Source organism: Euprymna scolopes, chromosome 34, assembly GCF_053919585.1.
Source record: "Euprymna scolopes isolate OS-2025 chromosome 34, ASM5391958v1, whole genome shotgun sequence".
NCBI classification, from domain to species: Eukaryota; Metazoa; Mollusca; class Cephalopoda; order Sepiida; family Sepiolidae; genus Euprymna; species Euprymna scolopes.
The window spans coordinates 38,829,588-38,853,541 of record NC_136515.1 but is presented as its reverse complement, the minus strand read 5'-3'; the positions used below and the strand labels follow the sequence as shown (position 1 = coordinate 38,853,541).

Sequence of the window (23,954 nt, the reverse complement as noted above, 5' to 3'; positions counted from 1 at the left end):
CTCTAGAATCACATTGGCATGAAAAAAAAAAGCGCTTTAATTTTTAAATAGGTCAATTTTTAGTGTGTGCATTAATGATAAAGTTTTAGAATCTTAGTACAGACAGATACCAAATCTATCTTTTAATGCAGGGAGTATTAGTAGCTGTTTTGTCATGAGACCATCCTTCTAAGCATTACCTCCTATTTTTGGAGGGGGCGAATTTAATGTAATATCTACATTCAGGATACCATTTTCTAAGGCTAGCAAAAATAATTTTATTGAATCTGGGAAATTACTGTCAAAACAGATTTAAATATTTTAAATTATAAAAATCTATTGGGAAAGATTTTAATTAGTTATTGAACAGATCATTTCTGTACAATTGATTTTTAATAAAAAGCTGAAAATAAAAATGAGTAAACTGATTCAGTGACAGTTTAGTGCCTTTGCAATCTATCACAGACACAGGTTTCAGCTTTTGTTATCTATCTAGGTACTATTTAAAAAAGTTATGCAATTTGTGCACAAATAGAAATGCAATTCATTGACAAGGGAATAGACAAAGTACACGTTACTAGGGCAGTAACTTTTACAATGTAAAAACTAGTGTTCAGGGTTTTTTTTTTAATTATTAAAATAAATGTTTTATAAATTTAAAGAAATTAACAACATAAAAACCTTATAACTATTTTTTTAAAACTAAGTGACTTTATTTTTTTAACTAAGTCATTTTTCTTTTAAAGTAGTGTTAAAGAGTATTCAGCATTCTTTCAAAGGGAATTCTTTTTGCATGAAAACCTAATTTATGACATACCTAGATAATGTATCAACACACTTAACAAATGGATATAAACTAGCAAAGTTTAAATAAATATAAATGTTAAGAAATAAAATTTGCACCATGTCAAAATGATTTGGAACGATGATTTCTATTTGGTAAAACTTTGGATCTCGTATCACATATTGTCAGGAAACCAGCAAAAAAATTTTTAATTTGACTGCATAGAAGTTCTGTGAATTAAGATGTTGCTTGATTGAAAAAGTTTTTAAATAATAAATGATTAATAAATCATTTAGTTTTACATGAGGAAAAAACGTTTTTCTCAACTTGATACTCTTTGTTTGTATGCACACTAAAAACTGAACTATTTAAAAACAGATTGTAAAGGACTTTTTTTCAAGACTCAATTGGGGTTGCCATTTCAAATTTTCTTTGTTTTTTCTATTTTACTTCCTCAACAAGAAGTTTTGTAATTCTCCACTTCATTGTTTAAATGATTTGATCTTGGAATAAAATCTCTATTGCTTTCTCACAAGGGCAAAGTCAGTATTTTATATCAGTCTCCCCACCCCCCAAAATAACAGGAGGGACAAAAATTAAAGAATATTACCCTCTTTGACTAAAAAAGTCAAAATTAAGAAAAAGTCACAAATGGCACATGTGAGGAAGAGATGGGAAATTATTCTTTGGTGAAACAAATTATCTAACACCCCTTTCCTCTTCAATCATGGTTTTAACTTTCACAGAAAAATTGATATTTTCCAAGAGAATTGTCATAAGAGAGGACAGGAAGGCAAGGAAGAGAGAAAAATCAGAAAAGAAAAAGTGAAAGAGAAATAAAATGCAGTCAAATAGCGACAAAAAAAAAAAAAAAAAAAGGTAAGGCTTTTAGCAGAAAAAAAAAAAATGCAGATTTCAACCCAAAAGTAGAGAACTTGTATCTGGAGGGGCTTTCATGAGTTTAAAGAAATCTGCTTTTTCTGAATTAAAAATTTTTTTTTTTTTTTTTTTTAAAAGTTAAGTGACAACTAATCCTATAAAGACTAGTTATCTGAGGGTCGGGTGACTAGTCAACATAGAACCCCTCTTTTCTGTTAAAAATTAAACTTGTCATTTCTTTTAAAAGTTATTTTTAAGATTTTGTGCCTAATTATTAATCTTGCCAAGAATTGAAAAATAAGTTGTTTTTGCAAAAGGAATGTATAATCTATGTCCACCTTAAGTACTTGCAGAAATAAATTTTAAAAAGCATGTTTTTAGACTAATTTAAAATCACACACCAGTGAAAGATGATCTGACGGATATGAAAGTGATGGCAACCGTTCCTTTCCAACATCCTCTTCACTTGGTAAATCAAGGAGAGACTTAATTTCCACCGAATCTTTACTGCACCAAATATAATCAATTGTCCGACATGTCTCTGCAGGTCCATCAGCAGAGTATCGTACCTTCCATGTGGTATAACGCGGTTCTTCACTGTTCTTAGAAAGTTTTGTGTATGCACTGTAAAGTCCTATGTCTGACGTTGTGAATGATTGATAGACAGCCTCAGATTGGTCAGCGTTGAAATCTCCACAGACAATGATGGGCCATTCGAGAGCATTGCGGTTGAGATAATCCAAAATAAATTCACCTTGCTGATAACGAAGTTCTTCAAAACCATATTTCGCTTTCAGATGTGTAACAAGAACAGAGAATTTAGTTTTCTGATCCTCAACAGCATTGTCAGCTGTTACGCCTATGATTTCAAAAAGGCAGTAAATGGCTACTTGGTTCGTGAGTTGACCTTCTGCATCTTTAATTCCAACATTGTCTGAATGGAGCAATTTTAAACGATCTTTCCTATAAAACAAAGCACAGCCATCGGGACCTAAAGAGTTTTTACAATAAAGACAAGGGGAATCAGGTTTTGGGTGAAAAATCCCTGTGTAACTAATGGAGGAAAGATGGGAATTTAGATATTCAAAATGATCCACTTCTTCCGTACAAATCACATCTGGATGGTATTGCAGAATTCCTTCCAATATCCGCAGCTTTCGGGAATCCCATTCGAGAGCGCTGTCAGGACACAAGACAAAATTGTCCTTGCATATGGAAAGTGCTGAAAAGAAAGAAAATTAAAGATTGCAATAACAGATTTAGAGGATGGTGCCTGGCCTTGGTAGGGCCATTTTGGACTATGATAACATTTTTAGATATTGCCAAAAACATTTAATAGAAATTGTTTATAAATGTTATGTTATAGCAAAGAAGGAAAATGAAGGCTATATATAGGAATGCATGATGAATTGAAAATAAAAATTAAACATTGAGAGAACAGAAAAGTCACCAGTTAACAAGTGTTAACTAAAAACAGAGTTTTGTTAATTAAAAATTGAAAAAGAAATTTTATAAAATAGTTTCATATTACAATTTTATAAGAAAAAAAGTTTTCAATTAGCAAATATTCATTTATGTAAACGTGTGTTTGGTAAAGAAAGTTGAGTAACTAGTTACAAATAAAAATGTTTATAGTGTGAATATATGTTATGTAATATGCGTATATGAGTATTTGGTATTGTGTATGTGTCAGTTTACCTTGTTCTTGTGCATATATATGTGAATAGCATTTGTTTCTGTTTGCCTGACTTTTGCTAGTGTGTAAGAATGTGTGTGAGAGATGAAGAAGGCTATTTGTGAGTTGAATCTTGTTCATCCCCCACCCAGCTTGGGCGAGGGGGTAAAAATAATTCTTGAGTTCCTGTTCGATCTAGTTTTTGGCTTTTATTTCCTCATTTTTTAAAGGAGTTCCTAAGTTTGCATTGTCTTATGATTTTGACTAATTCTACAGCATGGCATTGTTGTGTGTGTGTGTATGTGTGTATATAGTTGTGAGTAGCAATTTGTTTCCATTTGCTTGACTATTAGTGTGTCAGAATGTGTGCGTGAGATGTTGAAGGCTGGTACATGATTCATAGTTATTTTTGCTTTGCCTTCTTTGGCCAAAGGCACAGTCAGGGTTAGAATATACTGATCTCATTGAGTGTTATTTGCAGGTTTTGGCCAATGCAATTTCTGACCGTCTTCAGATGTATCTTGTCAAACTCAGCAATCTACATGGAATTTCAAATGGGACTTTATTTAATCCACATACCATGACCTGGTAAAGGTCTTGAATAATCATCCAGAGAGAATATGGATAAAGAAAAAAGTATTAACCAGCAATGTAGATTCCCCACAACAACAAATATATAGAAAGCCAGAGAATACATCAGCTAAAACGCTGTAGAAATATAAATCTCAACATAGATGAAGACAAAACAATGTAAGCAATCATAAAAATGATTTCCAATAGAAATTCTAGAAATCTTTAACTTGGAATGATTATTCTTACCTCCATCAAGGACGTTATGTTTGCTACTATTTTTATTTGTTTGACTGATGTTCTTATTTTTGTTATAAATATCGTTTACACAAAATGTTTGGAAGAAGACCAAAATGTACCTTGTGCTAAAACATTCCATTGCAAGAGTCTGATTTTATATGGGTCACTTTTATCCGTTGCATTTCCATCGATAAAGTTGAATTCTCTCTCTAAAAGAGTTGGCAATCCTCGCCTCTTAGTTTCTTCTTGTATGGTCACAAGTAACTCTTGACAAGCGTCCATGGCATTTAGCCAATCAGAAACCCTGTTCAGAAAAAGACAAAACAAAAAATATTTTCAAAACTCAGTAAAAAATTAATATTTTAAAATTTTACAGACATTTTTTTTGTAAACTAAATGTGTCTCAACAAACAATAAGAATCAATCTTCACACCTTGTAGAGCCATGCCCATGTCTCTGACAGACTACCTGATGTCCATATTAAGATTCTAGCATAGTTGTTCACAGGGAGTTTAAAGCTACAGTCTATTTTGATACAATCGATGTTCTCCCTTCCCCCCAAAGTGTTAGGAACTTAAAAAAAAAAAAGGAAATAAATTTATCAACAGAACAATGGAAAGGAAGTTGTTCAGCACACACAAATGGAACTAAAATAGTATTGTTAATCAAGGTGTAGCAGTGAATGAGAACAAAAGACTAGATATATATTTAGTTAATTTACAGGCAGTTGTGGTAAGTCTTGGATTTGCAATGGTCAATGGCAAAGTTGAGGTGAGTTGCTAGTCTGGCATAGTTGAATGCAGGTGGTGTTTCAAAGCAGACAGCGAGGAGTTGACAGCAACTGATGAACACAACCTCAATGTAGACCTTAGCATGTAGAGTGTCGATGGTGTCACACACCCACACACACACTGTGCAACTGATTTTTGTAGAATGTATTGGAGTTTGTGTTTTGTTCTCATGGTCCCTTGTTAGACATGATCCTAAATAGTAGCCCCTTATATTCCAAGTGGCAACAAGCTTGGTTTGGGGGTGAAAAAAAAAAGTAATTGTGATCATTCTTACTGTGCTGTCCTCCAAGCTCTGTTGCACCCACTCCCCTCCACCACCCCATTTCCCTGCACCCCACCCCCCGCTACACTTTGGTCCGCATCAGCGGCCAGTGCAGTTTTATCCACAATGCCGGGGAAAAAGGCGTATGCCACCCCAGATGCGCTACATCGCCCCCCCCCCTCGAGTACTCCCTATCGGAGGGAGCACCCACCAAGAAGAATGAAGAAGAGGAGAAGGCCAGAGTAGAGCCGCAGCCCGCGGTGACCCAAGCAGATCCAGCTCCCCAAGAGGGCCACACCTCAGACGGGGGATTCAAGGAAGCGACTGCCGAGGGAACAAGGTGCGATTTGGGTGGTACACATCCTGCGACACCCTTTCCATCACAATCCTCGTTGGTCGGAGAAAGCACTCCCGCCCAGGCTCCCCAAGAGGACAACCCCAAGATGAAAGGGACCAGAAAGGCTCCACTGCCCAAAGTTCCCCAAAACACTCCGACACCACCGAAAGCCTCGAAAACCAACCCACCGACAATAAAGCCCGATGGGAGAAATCCCTTGACTCGATCTCTGGGCAAAAGGAAGGAAAGGAGCCAGAAGACGGGCCAAAACTAGTCTACGACACCACAGGACTGGCCAGAGTTAGCCCCAAACAAAAGGTCCAAGCAGCAGCAACAGCAAAGCCAGCAGCAGAAAGAAAAGGCAGCGGCAGCCGATTCCCTCCCCGGTCCCTCCAACACCAAACAGGACGAGAATGCACCCACTCCCCCACCAGTCAAGGAAACCCCCCCCCCCCCACCAATCCGCATGGAGCGGACAAAGAGACTCCTTTCCTTCCAGGAGGAAGGATATGTGAGACGGGCCCTCTGCAGCCAACAACAGAACTGAAAGGCCAGCAGAAGGTCCGTTATAACCAGCTAAAGAACTTTCTCTACGTCGGTGGCGATAATGTCACCAACCCAACCAAGTTCAAGGACGCTCCCTTGTTGACCACATTTATTAGGGTCAACAGAGATTCCAGGACTGAGGCCCTCTGGGCGTGGATAGACGCCGCAAAAGATGCAATCCCAGGCCAGCAGCTGGTGGACACGATGCATCCTTCGCTAAACAATTTAGTTTTTAAATGTGAGGGCAGAATCCCTGTATATATTCACCCCTTTTTCTACAGGGCTTTAAAATTAATTTTCTCCCTGGACGTGGGAGGCATGGCCAAGAATGGAGTACCCTCTGCAGACTTACTGACAGGAAGCCTTGGACAGGCCTGCCACGTCCTCACCCCCGGGGACTTCAGGCCGATGTGTGACACTGAATAAGGTAGGTGACCATGGCTTTAAACTTGGCTACTTATGTGAGGGGGCCTCAGATGTCGAAGCAAGACCGCGCGCATGCTGAGAGATCTGGTGTCCCTCAAGATAGATATTGCCGCTATACAGAAGATCACTTCATTTGTGACGGGGATTGTCAGGTGCTGGTGAATGATTACGATGTTTACTCAGCATATGGCAATACCTATAATCGTGGAATCTCCTTGCTAGTAAATCGCATCCTATCAGCGTCGGTGAATGTTGTTCAAGCGGACGAGGACAGGCGGGCGGTCGATTGTCGTTGATGTTGCCGTTAATAGCAGTGTGCTTCGGATAGTCGCAGTTTACGCGTTTTATTCCGCTGTGGAGAGGGCTTCCTTCTTTCGTCGGGTGGAGGGTTTTATAGATGATCCGGAGAGGGTAGTTTTAATGGGTGATTGGAATGCCATCCTTAATCCCAAGGTAGATAAGATCAGGGGGACTAGCGGGTCAGTGTGGTGTGATAGCAGTCTGTCTGACCTGAACGCTTCATGTGACCTGGTCGACAGATTTCGCATGGATCACCCGGGGTGGGAAATGTAAATGTGGTATCCTAATGCGCCTTCCCATTCAAGTACTTACTTGGATCGGATGTTAGTCAGAAGAGGCGATGTAGACTTCATATCTTGCCCCACGTTTCACTTTTTAGGACACTCGGACCATAAACTTGTTATGGCCCGTTTGAACTTGAGCTCTAGGCCTAAACTGGCTGGATACTGGAAATTCAACAGCATCTTGTTTGAGCTGGAGGACTACCGGTTGAAGGTTACAGAGTTAATCAATTGGGCATTAGTGGGGGCAGTTACCGGGAGTAAGTGGTGGGTTAGTCTCAAAGCGGGAGATTTGTGAGGGGTTTTGGAAGCATCTATCGGAGCACTTCACCCAACTACCCAGACTCAGGGTCGAAGAGTTTGGCAGCTATTTGGTCGACTCGCCCCGCCTCATGGCGGCTCGAGCAGCTAGCTGTGATGGTGTTGTCACGGAACAGGGGATCATTACTGCATTGAAGCAGGTCGGCTGCAACAAGTCCCCGGGGCTTCATGGTCTACATTACGAATTCTACTTGAAGCTGTCGCCCATGTTAGTCCCTATTCTGAAGGATATGTTCAACCATTGGTTTGCTCAGGGTTCCATCCCTGGGCAGGTGACCAAGGGAGTGATCACATTGCTGAGGAAAGGTCAATGGCATGGAGGGGAGGAAGACTGAGACGATTTCAGGCCCTTAACTCTGCTAAATACAGAGTTAAAGATTTTGGCCAAGGTTCTTGCGAATTACCCCCCTCCTCTTTTGTTTTGTTACCCCTGGTCAACCCTTACTCAGAGGTCGCCTTCTACCACATCCCCCCCCCATTTTCTGTTTTTTGATGCTTTATTTATTTTTTCCCCCCAATACCTGATAAGAATCCACCCCAATTCCCACTAGGGATCTCCCTCCTTGTTTTCAGTGCTCCGGAAAACAGTAGGCGATCTAACTACTTAGATTAGCTCAGGGAGGGACTTTTTTTTTTTTTTTTTTTTTTTACACAGGAATCACCACATTATCAAGGCCAAGAGGTCACTCAAGGATAAGGGTTAAAGAGTGTACAGTAGAAATTGGACAATATAGTAATCATTAGTAATGAAAATTCGGTAAATTTGATAACTTATATGGAACGGCTTATCAAGAACTTATTTACGTTAGACTTAAACAAAACCATATTGTAGTCAGCCGGAAAGCAGGAAAACAGAAGACAATTCCACAGGCGTGCAGTTCTAAGAAAGAAGCTTTGTTCATTGAATCTACGTTTAGGTTTAGGCACAGATAAAGAGTGGGGGGAATTATTGATAGTGTTTTCAGCTAGACGAGTGTTTCTTGTGAAAGTTTGGTGAGGGGGAACCATAGACTGAATCTCAGTCGAACACTTTCCATGAAAGTAACGATACATCAGAGACAAACTCGCAACATCTCTTCTGTGAGATCGATAGAAAGATCCCACCATTTTTCCAGCGGCCTTGGCAACAGATTTGATGTACGTATTCCATTTAAGATCAGGAGTAAAGGTCAAGCCCAGAAGCTTGTCAAAACTTGAGGCCTCCTCAAGACGAGTCATTCATTTCAATTGATGCCAGATGTGGATCAGAATGTTGATGATGTAAAGAGAGAAGCTTGGTTTTAGATGCATTAAAAGTAACCAGCCACTCCTTTCCCCATTGTACTACATGCTCAAGATCAGAGGAGAGAGAATCGGAGAGAACTTGGCCGTTTATTGTCTTAGATGTGCTACCATAAATGGTAGTGTCGTCAGCATAAATGTCTACAAATGATGTAAGGATGTGATTTGGAAGATCATTAATGTAGATCAGGAAAAGAGTTGGGCCCAGGATGGACCCCTGAGGGACACCAGCATTAATACTGTGAGCTTCTGATTTTTGCCTCTCAACTACTACTCTTATGAACCTATCAGAAAGAAATGATTTAATAATTAAGACATTTCCAGCTATACCATTGCTAGAGATCTTGTGAAGTAAACCTTCATGCCATACCCTATCAAAGGCCTTAGATATGTCAAGAGCAATTGCCCTAGAAAGGTAGCCTCCGTCGAGAGATTTGCTAATCCTATGAGATATAACTGTAAGCACATCTGCTGTAGATCTAGCAGAAAGGAAACCATATTGAGTGTCACTAAGAAGGTTATTTTTGTTGAGATGGTTGATTACTTCTCTATTTAACACAGATTCCAGCAACTTACTCATGACGCACAGGAGACTTATTGGCCTGTACTGAGAGGGGGATGAGCAATAACCTGAATTCTTAAATACAGGGCATACTGATGAAATTTTCCAGGGTGAAGGGAAACTATTCTCCTTAAGACAACGTTTAAACAGTTTTGTAAGTATGGGCACTAGTTCAGGTTGAAGTTTTTTTGAGTACTATAATTGGAATACCGTCAGGGCCAGTTGCTTTACTGGAATCAAGGTTTTTGATTTGCTTGGCAACATCACGTACAGATATACGTATATCACATAGCGTGTTTTCTGATGCAGGAGGAAATATTGGAGGTTGGCGGCCTTGGTCGCAAAGGGTAAAATTAGCTGCAAAGTTCTTGGCAAAGAGTTTGGCTTTGTCTGATGCTGACGAGATTACCTCAGGTCCATTGAAGATAGTTGGGATAGAGCACATGCTTCTGTTCAGGATTCTGTTTGTTATTTGCCAAAACTGATGGGAACCAAGCCGCTGCTCAGCTACTTTGGACTTAACAGATTGAGCATACAACTCTCTTGCGTTCTTTATTACTATCTTACAATAGTTGCTGGCAGTCCTGAAAGTGGCTTTAGTTTCCATACATCTATTACGTTGGAAGCAGTGGAAAAAGTGATTTCTGTGCGCAATGACAGCAGCACATTCTGGAGAGAACCATGGCTGGCTGTTAGGTTTTTGCTGGAACTTGGGACCTTACTAACAATGCACTAGGCAATTTTATTTGATCATTTTTCTGTGTTGTTTTCCCCACTCCCCAACACAGAGTATTTGTTACTAAATTAAGAACTTTTATTTTTCCAATGACTTGAACTTTTCACACACACACACACACACACACACACACTTGAATTTAAAAAGAAAAAAAAATAATAATGCACACACAGAAATTGTAAATATATGCTTTTTGCTTAAACACTGGGAATTCATTAGTTAGCTTTAGACTCTATAGAGTGAATGAGATATTGTGGTAAATGTTGCAAGTCAAGAGTAAGTGGCCAAAGACTCCAATTTTTACTTTAGTTACAAAGACCCTGCAACACTCACCTCCCCAGATCTTATAGGGCCTTGTGCCTAAATTTGTTTTGTCTTTTGGAGATTTTACTTTTTTTAAATTTTTTAATTTTATATTGAAATTTTTTTAATTGTAATTTTTTCTTTAAACGGAATAAATTAAATATGAAGATCAAAGTGTAGTATCTGTTCCGGAAGATACTGCAAGCAAAGACCATATGTAGGGGCAATCCCACATATAAGTTATTGGTCAATGTAGGGACAACCCTTCATACCAATTGTCACTATCCTACTCCCCGAGGAGTAGGGGAGTTGGTCCCCATTTCCCCTTCACTCCTCACATTAAAAATCGGCCTTGTACCTAATCTGCTCGGTGGGGGAGCAAATAAATACCCTTTTCTTGGCCTTTTGGCCAAGATCAAAGTGTAGTATCTGTCGCTTACTATATGCTGTCCTTACGTTTGTAACTTTTCCTTGGTCACATGGCTAAGATCAAAGTGTAGTATATGTTCTTAACAGATGCTGCACTTACATTTGTAACTTTTCCTTGGCAATGGAAGGGGAAACCCTTCCATTGCTAAGGCATTTTTAGTCGCATGCAAGTCACTCCATTGGTCGGTCTGTAACATATTTACATTTTATTTTTTTTTTAAGCAAGGGGTATGGAGTAACATTTTTTTCCCCCGATTTATCAGAGAGGGACCTATGTTTTCAATGGGTCTGTCTGTCCGTTAGTCCAGATGATTGACGGATAACCATCCATTAGTTCTTCCTGAAATTTTGTCACAAATTATATTTTAATATATTATTGTGCATAGTAAAAATTTTTTTTTTTTTTTTTTTTTTTTTTCAAAAAATCCTGTTTTGCCCGCAGGGGCTCAAAAGGGGTCAAAAATGGCCAAAAATGACACTTTGTCCCATAACATTTGATCCATCCATTAGATTTTTCTGAAACTTGCCCAAAATGTGGAGGGCATTGTTCTTAATATAAATTCAGTATGGGTGACCCTGGCAAAAATCTGGTTTGCGTCCCCAGGGGAGTTTTTGTGCTGAAAACGCCCTTTCTTCTGGCGCGTTTCTCATATTTCTCAACAAAAACTTGATATGTCTATATGGTGGTTTCCCATGTTGCTGAATGTAAATATACATGTGTTAAGGTGTGAAACTGCACTGTTTGTCCATTGTCACTGATATTCGGCATTCAAAGTGGCTGATCAGGGGTTAAAAAAGTACCAAAATTGAAAAAACATGACACTTTTTGCCCCATAAATTTTGACCTATCCATTAGATTTTTCTGAAACTTGTCCAAAATGTGGAGGCCATTGTTCTTAATATAAATTCAGTATGGGTGACCCTGGTAATATTCTGCTTTGCGTCCCCCAGGGACTTTTAGTGCTAAAAATGCCCTTTTTTCATATTTCTCAATAAAAACTTTATATGTATATCTATATAGTGCTCTCCCATGGTGCGGAATTCAAATATACATGTGTTACGGTGTAAAACTGCGTAATTTGTCCATTGTCATTGGTATTCAGCATTCCGAGAGGCTCATAAGGGGTCAAAAATGTACCAAAATTGCAAATAATGACACTTTTTGTCCCATAATTTTTTACCTATCCATTAAACTTTTCTGAAACTTGTTCAAAATGTAACTTTTCCTTGGCCACATGGCTAAGATCAAAGTGTAGTATCTGTTCTTAACGGATGCTGCACTAATAAGTAAATGTGTTACGGACCGACCGATGCAGAATAGTTTTTTTTAAATGCATACCACAGAATAGTTTTTTTAGTCGTGTGTAAGACACTCTATAAGTCACTCAGTCGATCGGTCCATAACACATGTACTTTTTATTTCTTTTTTATGTTTATTATACTACTATTTATTGGTTTTCGGGGTTCCTGAATACGAAAATAACGTTTCAAATTCCCTAAATCAAATAATTTTTGTGATATAAAGTGGGGGATCACTTTTCTATATTAATTTAATGTAAAATGATCACCCACTTTACAACCAGTCAGTCTCAAAGCCATTAAAGTCATTCTCCAGATCATTCAAGTTGTTTTTTAAGAATTCCAGTTATTTTTTAAGGTCATTCAATTCATCTTTAAGTTCATTAAATTCATTCTAAGTCATTTACTTTTCATTTATTTAAGTCATGTCAGCCCATTTTTCGGTCATTTTAGTTTATCTTTAAGAATTTCATGTCAATCCTATATTCACGCATTCATTCATTACATGAGAGCATACGACTAATGGCTATCGGCCTTGTTGTCATTTAATTCCAGCAAAACACAAGATATGGACATTTTCATTATTGTCCTACAGAATTATTTATCTTATATGCCTCCAAACTGGTAACAACTAATTGTTCATGGTGTCACTTTGTATAGCACAATAGATCTGTTGCATCTTATTGTCACTCATTTTATAGCTAATCTTTCCCAGTATCCTGATTGTAGGAAGTGAGAGGGACACTACAGAAGTATCACAATACATAGCAAACCTTTAAAACAATTTCCAGAACAAGTTTATTATAGTTATAAACCGTTGCTTCTCATTACAAGACTTTAAAAAGGCAGCTTACAAAAAAAAATGTTTAACTTCAAAATGATAACCACTACCCTGCATTGACAAGGTTCAAAACTGGCTTAGGAATCTAGTAGGTGATGTCCTTTTCTCCTCCCACAGAAGAGACATTGCAAGTATTACCTCTGTTCTTTATTTCATTGCAAGTGCTTAACTGAACTTCAATTGATAGTCCCCCATTGCAAAACATTCACAACAAACACTCATCTAGCTACAATCATTGTCAATAATTTCTCTTACTCTCTGTGCCAAAATCTAAATGTAAATTTTATGAACAAAGTTTATTTCCTAAAACTACTTGCCTGTGGAACGAGACCTTGGAGCTGCTTTCCTACTGACTACAACATGGTCGTTTTCAAGTTCAACACAATCAAGTTCTTGCTGAGCCATCTTAAATAATCAAATTTTACCAAATTTCCACCACTATTAGTCATCATGCTGTTCCACTAATCATGTTGCACTCATTAACCCTTATCCTTGAATAGCCTGCATAAGTGATGATTCCCATGTAAACAAAAGAAAAAAAAAAATCAAATGCAAACTTTACCACTTCCATATTCATTATGTCCTTTAATGTGTAAATTAACTTTCCCGTTCATGGCATTCAAGTATAAACAGGTTCAGCTGCAGGAGCTACTTCTCATAAGTTATCATTGAAAGTCTCTTCACCATGTGCGTAATCAGATGTACGTGTTTGTGGATATGGGCTACAAGCCTGAAGTGTATTCCAGTAAATAAAAACATAATTGTAGGTTGGTGCCTCCTTTCAATATCTTTAAATCTAGTCTGCCACTATTTATAAGCTAATCACATTTTTATAACCATGTCAAACTATAAAATCTACTGGAGTTAACAGAAAATTAATCACTAAGCTTCATATTGAAAAAGTCAAATGCTCAAATTGTTGGCCATTTGTAAAAGATTTTAAAAATGTTTTTTCTCAATTATGTGTGTGGAAATGATTCAACAAAATGTTACTGAGACAATGTTTACAAACATCCTCAACTTAAATGAATTGAACAAAGTAACAAAATCTTTTGCATAAAACTTATAAAATAGATTATCAAAAGTAATGAGAAAAGTCGGTTTCAGAATTTTTTAGATGAATATTGATAATTTGGATTATTTTTGTTTTCATCTTTATTCTCACAATTTTTTGGCTAATGTAACCTTCAACTGTTTTCAGGTGCATCTGTAAGCATCCACTGTACAACAGATCTAAGAGCTAAGTAATAATTCTAAGTGATAGTCATCTGGATATAGAAAGTTCAATCTTCAGTACGAACACTAAGAAACAATTACAAATGACTTAAGACTTCTAATCAATCATGAATGATGTAAATCAGAATTAAATAAAGGATTCTATTAAAAATTCCACACATTTGTGAGTTCGACAAAATGCATCTAGAGAAGGTCAGCAAAAACATTGTGAGAATAACATCTAAGATGATTACAGAAGTCTAAATAATCCAAAGTCTATCTACATAATCGATCAACTTTATGACCAAAAATAAAAAGTTAAGAATTAAAAGTTTAAAGAGTCTAGACAAAGAATTTTTGTCTGTATGTGCACAGACTTGTGCGAGAGTCAGTTTGTGAGACTGTATAAGCTCTCCCTATATTTGTAATTTTTGTAGTTGACTGTGATTTGTGTTGTTTGATAAGATACCAGTAGCTAAGCAACCACGACTGGATTCAGTTCGCCTGCAATGAATCTGCGTTTCATTTAATAATACAGTGTTGGGATTGACGTTTGTGTGGCAAGTGAAGTCTGTGCTTAGGTTCTAGACATTGGGACAGGTGGGTGACCACTGAATGCTGAAAATAAAATAATTCAAGTGTTGATGAGGCAGTGTTTCAAAGTGTTATATCAATTGAGAAAGAATAAGAAAGAAGGGTACACAAGTTAACAATAAAAGATGCCATCCAATATTTGTATTTTTAAAGTAATCTACTCAATGTACTTGTGGTCTCTGGCCTTGCTATGGCCATTTTGGACAACAATAGGGTCTTTGGATACTGCCAACAACCACACTGACATTTAATAGAAATTGGTGTATGGAAGTTATGTTTTAGTAAAGGAAGAAAATGAAAAGGTATATACGTAATATGCATTAATAATAACATGAAAATAGATGAAGCATTAAGAGAATAGAAGAGTCACCAGTTAGCAAGTTCTAACTACAAACATGAACAGAGTTTTATAAATGAAGAAAGGAGAAAAATGAAATTTTATAACAAAACATTTTTAGACAAGAGATAACATAAGTTATTTTCAATCAGTAAATGTTCATAGAGTTTTTGGTAAAGAAAGTTGAGAAAATAGTCACAAGTTAAAATGTTCATAGTGTAAATAATACACGTATGGTAGTACTTGACAGTATGGTATTGTGTATGTGTGTTGGTTTACCTTGTTCTTGTTACTTTGTATATAGTTGTGAATAGCAATTCGTTTCTGTTCTCTTGAATTTTCTTAGTATGCAAAAAACTGTATGTGTGTAATGAAGAAAGCTGGTATGTAAGCCTCCTACAGCCTGGAGGCAGGCGCATTGTACAGACGTTCTGGAATCCTGTTCAAGGTGAGACCGGTTTGAAATTTCTAGAGAAAACTAATTTTGTTGACCAGGTCTTATAGAAGTTCACATTAGTTTATTATTTTCACATGTGTTATTTTTTCGGCTTGGAAAGATTTTCATTCGAGTTTACACATTCCTATGAAACTTGTTTTTGGAAATGATGAAAGTGAATTTCAATGAAGCAGAGAAAGAAAGAGCGTAGCAATTGGCTATTTGCTTTTTAGCATTAATAGAAATTGCAATTCAGTTTTATATAAACTTTTCCTTTTTTTATAGATTAAATTACATTTACATTATATTGGCTTTTCTCTCTAAATATATAAAAGAACAAAAAATAGATTTTCTTTAGTTAACTGGAATTCCTACAGGTCGCGTTAGTTCATCTTAATTATATAAATTGAAGTTGTCAGTGTGTGTTCAGCATTTTTTGACATTACCTTGGACAAAATATAAACACATTTTTGTTAAGAATTATTATAAGAAACATTTCCAACTATAAATTGTCATGGTTGATAGCACCCTTTGCAAGAGTCGAATATTTAAACTACTAACATAAACATTCACAGGCAACATGAATTGGAATAAATACATAGAAGATACTGCCAAGTCTGCTGCAAAGAAGGTAAGTTCCCTTTTCCGGGCTAGTAAACTTCTCACACCTTATACTATATTGTTGATGCACCTGGGCTGGTACACTGGGCATTAGTTCCTCCCTTTTGGATGGGGTATAAAAAAAACGAGTTTGGAATGTGTATCAAATAAAAAGTAAAAAACTACATAGCACACACCTACAAAGTAGATAGATATATTTGCTTTTAGCATTCACTTTTTTTTTTAGGGGTCATCAGAAACAGAACAAGTTGGGGGGAGGCAACATTTCTAACAATTTTTTTCATGTTATTATATAATCACGTCAGCGATATTTTCTCAGTTGCCAGAGAAAGTGGAAAGGGGGGTGGGAGAGAGAGAAGAGGATAGAGAAAGAAAGGGGATACTATAAAAGAAAAATTTTAGGCACTTTTTAAAAATTTTATTTTGTTGTCCATGCATTGGACTAACGCCAGATAACCGTGCTAATTTCAAATTCAATCGATATCTTCGAATGTGTCAACAAACTTTTTACATGTGGAATTTGCTCACAAAGTTATTTCAAACTTTCCTACCTAATTAAAAAAGAATCAGATTCTATCGAAATATTTGGCATTTGTTTAAATATTGAAAGACTAAATTGTCATAAGTTGACAAGAGGGAACAGGAAAATAAATTTGAAATGAGGGAAGTTGTTGATTTTGGACGTTACTTGTGGTGACACACTTTCAACTACCATTTTGGTAAGTTCTACAATTTGAGGTCCCTACTTCCTATGAGGACAAAGTTAGGCATAATATAGGTATTTCATGCTCTTCGAAAGGAGGGGCCCTCTAGATTAAGACAAAAATTAAACTTGTCCCACTCACAAAGGATTTCTATCCTGACTGAAGAAAAAACAGATACTACTCTGATTCTAGACAGAAATCCAGCTTGAAATGCATATTGTAACAAATACTTTTTTACATAGGCATCACCACTTATCAAGGCCAAGCGGCCACTCGAGGATAAGGGTTAAAGAGTGTACAGTAGAAATTGGACAATATAGTAATCGTTAGTAATGGAAATTTGGTAAATTTGTTAACAAGTGGAACGGCTCATCAGGAACTTGTTTACATTAGACTTGAAGACAACCATATTGTAGTCAGTTGGAAAGCAGGAAAACGGAAGACAATTCCACAGGCATGCAGTTCTAAGAAAGAAGCTTTGTTCATGGAATCTACGTTTAGGTTTAGGCACAAATAACGAGTGGGGGGGAATTATTGAAAGTGTTTTCAGCTAGACGAGTGTTTCTTGCGAAAGTTTGGCAGGGGGGGGGGGACCATAGACTGAAGCTCAGTCAAACACTTTCCATGAAAATAACAATACAGTAGAGACAAACTTGCAACATCTCTTCTGTGAGATAGAGGTTGCAGGGAAGGGAAAAGGATATCTCCTACAAGGCTACGAAGTCTATTTTGAACCCTATCAAGGCAGGACAAGTCTTTTCTAGCAGTTCCTGCACAGATGTGGCAACAGTATTCCATCCTTGGACGTACCTGGCTCTTCTATAGATAGAGAATTGCATCAGCAGTGAGATATCTACTGGATCGATAGAAAGATCCCACCATTTTTCCAGCGGCCAGATTTGATGTACGTATTCCATTTCAGATCAGGAGTAAAGGTCAAGCCACGAAGCTTGTCAAAACTTGAGGCCTCCTCAAGACGAGAGACATTCATTTCAACTGATGGCAGATGGGGATCAGAACGTTGATGATGTAAAGAGAGAAGTTTGGTTTTAGATGCATTAAAAGTAACCAGCCACTCCTTTCCCCATTGTACCACGTGCTCAAGATCAGAGGAAAGAGAATTGAAGAAAACTTGGTCGTTTACTGACTTAGATGTGCTACCATAGATGATAGTGTCATCAGCATAAAGGTCTACAAATGATGTAAGGATGTGATTTGGAAGATCATTAATGTAGATCAGGAAAAGAGTTGGGCCCAGGATGGACTTCTGAGAGACTCCAGCATTAATACTGTGAGTTTCTGATTTTTGCCCATCAACTACTACTCTTATGAACCTGTCAGAAAGAAATGATTTAATAATTGAGAAGACATTTCCAGCTACACCATAGCTAGAGATCTTGTGAAGTAAACCTTCATGCCATACCCTATCAAAGGCCTTAGATATGTCAAGAGCAATTGCCCTAGAAAAGTTGCCTCCATCGAGAGATTCGCTAATCCTATGAGATATAACAGTAAGCACATCTGCTGTAGATCTAGCAGAATGGAAACCATATTGTGTGTCACTAAGTGTCACTCTTGCAGACAGATTAATATTTTTACCTTTTTATTTTAAATTTTATGTTTTAACTGGGGAAGGGGCATCGTACTGGATGTCAGACATTCACCCACTATCTCAGATATTTCAACCAAAATATATTTTTAAGATTCTAACCATCCCATGTTTTACTACAATGATGTGTCATGCGAGTCTTAAAGACTGGCTTAGTCATGGTGGTCTCAGAGGAAGATTACATCTGGACGGTATACGGAGATGTGTGCAGAACAAATTTTGAGAGTATGGCTATGTTGAAAATATGGATGAGAATTATTGGGTTACTCGTAGAGGTAGGTTAGTCGGTGGGAGGGGTACCAAGGGAAACATAGGAGGAAGTGATAAAAATGGACTTGTGAGAAAGAAGGATGAATAAAGACCTGGCCAGAAATAGGTTAGTTTGGAACACATGCCACATGTAAATCGGACATTAAACTCAATATGATGACAATGGTGAATATAAATGATAAGGTGCAGGGTTGGTTGTAAGAATACGTAGAGGTCCTCATTCTTCGTGTGGAACAGGAAATATAAGTAAAAGTAAAGTGTCTTTCTACGTCGATAAAATCTGTTTCTGTTTAATTATTATGGAGTATGTATTCTAGGTAACATTGTGTGTAACGAGGGTACATTATTTGTAAACTTTACCATCTTGGGGAATGCCCCAAAACCGTAGAATACTCCTAAAGAAAGACAAACATTAAAATTAAAAACTATTGCTATATTTACAGATTATATCCGTCTCAAGACACATGTTCTACTAATATATATCGTTTCTGAATTTTTGAGATTAGAATTGGTTATTCATATTATTTGGATTCATCGGACTACTGTTCTCATCTTGAGTGTGATTTTCATGTTTCAGTCGATGTAACCTCTGACCTTCAGGTGTATCTTGTCGAACTCGGGAATTTGGATGGAATTTCGAGTGGAACCCTTTATTTGCTTCATGGAGGTAGCATGCTCTTGTTCCATCAGCCATGACTGGATAGAAGTCCTAAGTAATTCGCAATTGTATTTTTCAGTCGCCCACACTGAGGATTGAAAAACTTCAATGAATATGACATCAGGACAGTATTCAAAAGTGATTCGACTCTCTGGAAACAGCTTGTGAGAGTCAAGACCCCTACAGAAAAAAATCAGGAATAATAACTGTATATGAAATCCCATGTAAATGTGGAAAACTATACAAAGGTGAAACATGTTGTCCACTGAAAGTACGGTTAGAAGAACATTGAAAAGCCGTAGTATGTGTAGAGTCTGAAAAGTCAAGTATAGCTGACCATATCTGGAAGGAAAAGGGAAATCATCTACAATTATGGGACAACATAAAAATTATAGACAGAGAGAAACGATGGAGAGTAAGATGACTGAAAGAAGCAGCACATATGTTGGGAATAACCAATTACTTAGTAGAGCTAGTATAGAATTTAATACGATATGGAAACCAGTAATTATAAGCAATAGATAATATATATAATATATACAAGTAATAAGTAAAAACACACACATACATTAATATATAGTAATAATTAATAATAAACAGTGATATTTACAACTAGAAATAAAAATAGGTTTAAGGCTCCTAAAATGCATACTAGAATTGTCCGCAAGGACCCATGGTGCAGTGGTTAGAGTATTTGGAAAAATCAATTGTAAAATATGATTTTCTCCTGAAGGTTCAATCCTCAGTGTGGGCGACTGAAAAATACAATTACGAATTACTTAGGACCTCTATCCAGTCATAGCTGACGGAACAAGAGCACGCTACCCCTGTGAAGTAAATAATTCCTGAGTTTGACAAGAGGTTACATTGACCGGAACATGAAAATCACACTCAAGATGAAAAAAGTTATCCAATGAATCCAAATTATTTATATATATTTCTCTATTATATAAAGTCACTTTGTGTGTGTGTAAGTTCCTTCCTTATAGGTTCCAAAACGGTTGAGCCTATCTTTTACAAATTTTACACAAAGATAATTTATATTTCTGGCAGTGTTCATAGATATATTTTGTACAGAAATTCATCTGATAGTGATCGAAAATCGAAACAATCCGACCTTAAAAATATTCTTTCTTATAAATAAAAAGAATTTTTACATGAGAATATTTTATGTTACACCAGCCAAAGTTACACTGGTGTAACGCAAAATATTCCTGTGAAAATTCTTTTATCTATAAGAGAAGAAAGACTATTTTAAAGATCATCAAGCCCAAATATCAGCTGACATGATATTGTAAACAAAAACAGATGGAATCTGATCAAGACATTATCATTTGGGGGCGGGGGATTAGTCCACCGGGCAAATTATTTCTCATAATATATGATAATCAATAGAGGATTGATTCTATAATACATACAGGATCAGGACGGGCTCCCTGCCCGAACCAATATGACTCTTCTTCTCCAAAGTTTCCTGTCTTATCAACTGCCTCAAATCTTCAGGTTCATAGTTGGCATTGTGTGCTATTTGCTGGATGTATGTGGATCTAGGTCATCCTTTACTTGTGCATTCATATCGTGAAGCCCATAGCAATACATCACTCACCAATTCATGCTTGCTCCTCAGACAGTGATTGGCAAATCGTAGGCATCTTTCCCTGATGGTATTAGATATAGCAGGCAGGTTGTCATAAAGTTGCTGCTTCATGGGATGATTTTGCCTAGATATATTTAATATTGCCTGTAGCATACGGGTGTATGTGCTGTCTAGTTTTCTTTTCAATCTTTTGGTAAGTATTCGGGCTGCAGCACCATAAACAAGGACAAACTCTACCACTGCCCTGAAGAACTGCCTTTTCAGTTTGTCAGTTAGCCTTGAAGTTCATACTGAATGCAGCCCATCCAATGCGACCCATGCTTTTGAGATGCGAATACATACACAATCTGCATAAATTAAAATATGTTTAAGTGTATTCTATGACCGGGCAACACCGGACGTCTAGCTAAGGCGACCACTTTCATTCCAGAGGAATGCCAGCTTCCCCTGCTAATGTATAATCAGTGACTAAAATGATAAAATTAAAACCTATTTTTTTTGAACTGCAAAACTTCTCCGAACGATGATTGTGTATATCATAATCTGCTGAAAACAGATTTTTTTTTACTCAAGTATCAGAGATATTGCTCTCTCTCTCTCTCTCTCTCTGTCTGTGGGGTTGGGGGTCACATTCTCCATGGAACAGATGCAAGTCATTTTGTAAATGGCAGATTAAAGAGATATGAAGGCCCATTGTTTTATTTGACTCAGATAAAAACAGGAAATGCCGGAATGTGAAGGACAGAATAAGTTGACCTCACTTTATTAAGATGAGAAATGTCTCACCAGTGTTCAACTGTTGACTAACAATCGCTTTGCTTGGTTGTATTCAATTATAATCTCACTAGCTGTATTTATCTAGAGTTGCATGGGTAGAGACATTACTCGGTCGGTGGAGGGTGCATCATATTTACAATTTTTCAAAATATTTATTTTAGTTTCTCCTTATTTATTTTTTACCTCAATAAATATTTGATTAGTAGATAACAAAAATAATTCAATGTGCATTTATCAAAGTTACATATAGGAGCGAAAAATGTAAAACATACGAGACCTTGTCTGATAATTTTATTAATACAGGTGTATAAACTAATAAGCCTGAAGAAATAAAACTATATACTAGTTGAAATAAAGTAGTATTTTGCAAGTTGTAAGACAAATATGAAGAAATAATTTGGATGAAAACGATGCTATGTATATCAACAATAATTATTAATTTTTTTTTTTTTTAAATCTTAAGATTCAGAGTTCCTATCCTGTTGCGGTTACAACCTGACAAAGGCCAGAGGAATAGTTGGTCAAAACGTCGTCAAACAACTAAGAAAAAGATGAGGATAATAGTCTGCAATAAATAAAAAATTAATAAATAATACTCATCTCAATAATGAATTTCAATTAAAAAAAATATATATATACCATTCGGTATGGACCCGACCATGGAAGATAATAAATAAACATGAATTTATGAGATCAAAAAATTCAACCTTGATCGGCCTTTGGGGTCCATGGCACGGTTGATAGAGACGTTGAATCTCTACGATTCCAAGTGAAAATTGTCTGAAGATAGCGGTTTCAATCCTACCCAAAGCCGGCTAGAGGTTTACTTGGCCAATACGGAAGGCAGTAATTGCAGTGGATGCAGTCAGGAGATTCAGAGTTCTTATCCTGTCGCGGTTACCACCTGATAAAGGCCAGAGGAATAGTTGGCCGAAATGTTGTGAAACAACTAAGAAAAAGATGAGGATAATAGTCCGTAATAAATAAAAAAATTGAATAATACTCATCTCAATAATGAATTCCAATTAAATAAAAAAAAATTATTATTTAGTATATAAATTACAACTAAAAATAAATTACTTTGAAGTGAGGAAGTATTTAATTGCCTTTTGCTGAATAAATGTTTCTCTATTGTCTCATTATCACCTAGTAAAAATTCAGGGTAGATAACTCAGAGTCTCCCAATTTTTTCTTTTTTGATAAAGATCACTTTAGGATAAAAAGTTTTTCCCTTTAAAAAAAGAAAATATTTAAAAGTATTATATTCTAGATAAACTTGTTATCCATCTAACATTTTTTTTTTTTTTACCTTTGTGATATTAAGCTTTTTTGTCATGACCTGATCTGCTTTGCATACAAACTGACCTAGGTAAAATCCTTAGTTGAGCCCTAGATTCTTCCATATGCACTAAGGATTGAACTTTCAATCTCCAAAAGAGTGTAACTTACCAATGAATTTTACCGAGTACTTTAACTATGCAACAAATTTGTGCAGATTTCTGAGTTTAACAGAAAGATTCCAGAATTTGACAAGATACACTTTAAGATTACATTGGGTAAAACATTGTGAAAATAACAGTAAAGATGAGAACAAATTATCAATCCTCGTCTAAAAAATTCAGAAACAATACTTTTTTACTTTGTTTGAATATGCAACCTACTGCACTATGATAACGTTTAAACTGTTTAAACATTTGTCATTGGACATTCTGCTTTAATTGAACTTCAGTCAGTGAACTACCATTAGGGGACACTTGGCTTTTATGTAGCTTTATAACTTCTAAGGAATATTCCAGAATTTCTGATGTTGCTCCCTCCCTTTTGGATTTTAAGAGGAGCTTAAACATATTCACAAAATGCTCAACCTGTCCATTCGATTGAGGATAAAATGGTGGCATTTGCATATGATTAAGGCTATTCTGCTTGCAGAAAACTGATAATTAAACGAAGCAAATTTAAAATCAGAAATACCTGAAGAGATAGCCTGTTCCAAAAATTTTCTTGACAGGACATTAAAATTTAACTCACCTATCAACTGAATTTTTTTTTTTTTACATAGACGTCACCACTTATCAAGGCCGATAGGCCACTCAAAGATAAGGGTTAAAGAGTGTACAGTAGTCAAAAGGACTATAGTAATCGATAGTAATGGAAGTTCGGTAAATTTAACTTATATGGAAGGCTCATCAGAAACTTGTTCACATTGGACTTGAAGACAATCATATTATAGACAGCTGGAAAGCAGGAAAACGGAAGACAATTCCACAGGCATGCAGTTCTAAGAAAGAAGCTTT

The 23,954-nt window shown here is 36.6% G+C and overlaps 1 protein-coding gene and 1 pseudogene across 1 annotated transcript; one reads left to right on the top strand and one right to left on the bottom strand.

The window, feature by feature from the left end:
• Nucleotides 1-1,755: 1,755 nt before the first annotated feature.
• LOC145259184 (nocturnin-like) lies at nucleotides 1,756-20,832 on the bottom strand. Its single transcript, XM_080116956.1, has 3 exons — nucleotides 20,705-20,832; nucleotides 4,247-4,431; nucleotides 1,756-2,864 (listed from the first exon to the last, which is right to left on the bottom strand). Exons 2-3 carry the CDS (start codon nucleotides 4,407-4,409, stop codon nucleotides 2,020-2,022), a joined length of 1,008 nt encoding a protein of 335 aa, XP_079973082.1. The 5' UTR covers nucleotides 4,410-4,431; nucleotides 20,705-20,832; the 3' UTR covers nucleotides 1,756-2,019.
• LOC145259392 (U2 spliceosomal RNA) lies at nucleotides 10,662-10,815 on the top strand (annotated as a pseudogene).
• Nucleotides 20,833-23,954: the final 3,122 nt, after the last annotated feature.

Excerpts from the sequence above, each read along its gene's own strand:
- LOC145259184 (XM_080116956.1), bottom strand. The coding sequence starts at position 4,409 with ATGGACGCTTGTCAAGAGTTACTTGTGACCATACAAGAAGAAACTAAG. Across the intron at positions 2,865-4,246 it reads ATGGAATGTTTTAGCACAAG|CACTTTCCATATGCAAGGAC; the intron begins GTACATTTTGGT and ends CTTTCTTTTCAG.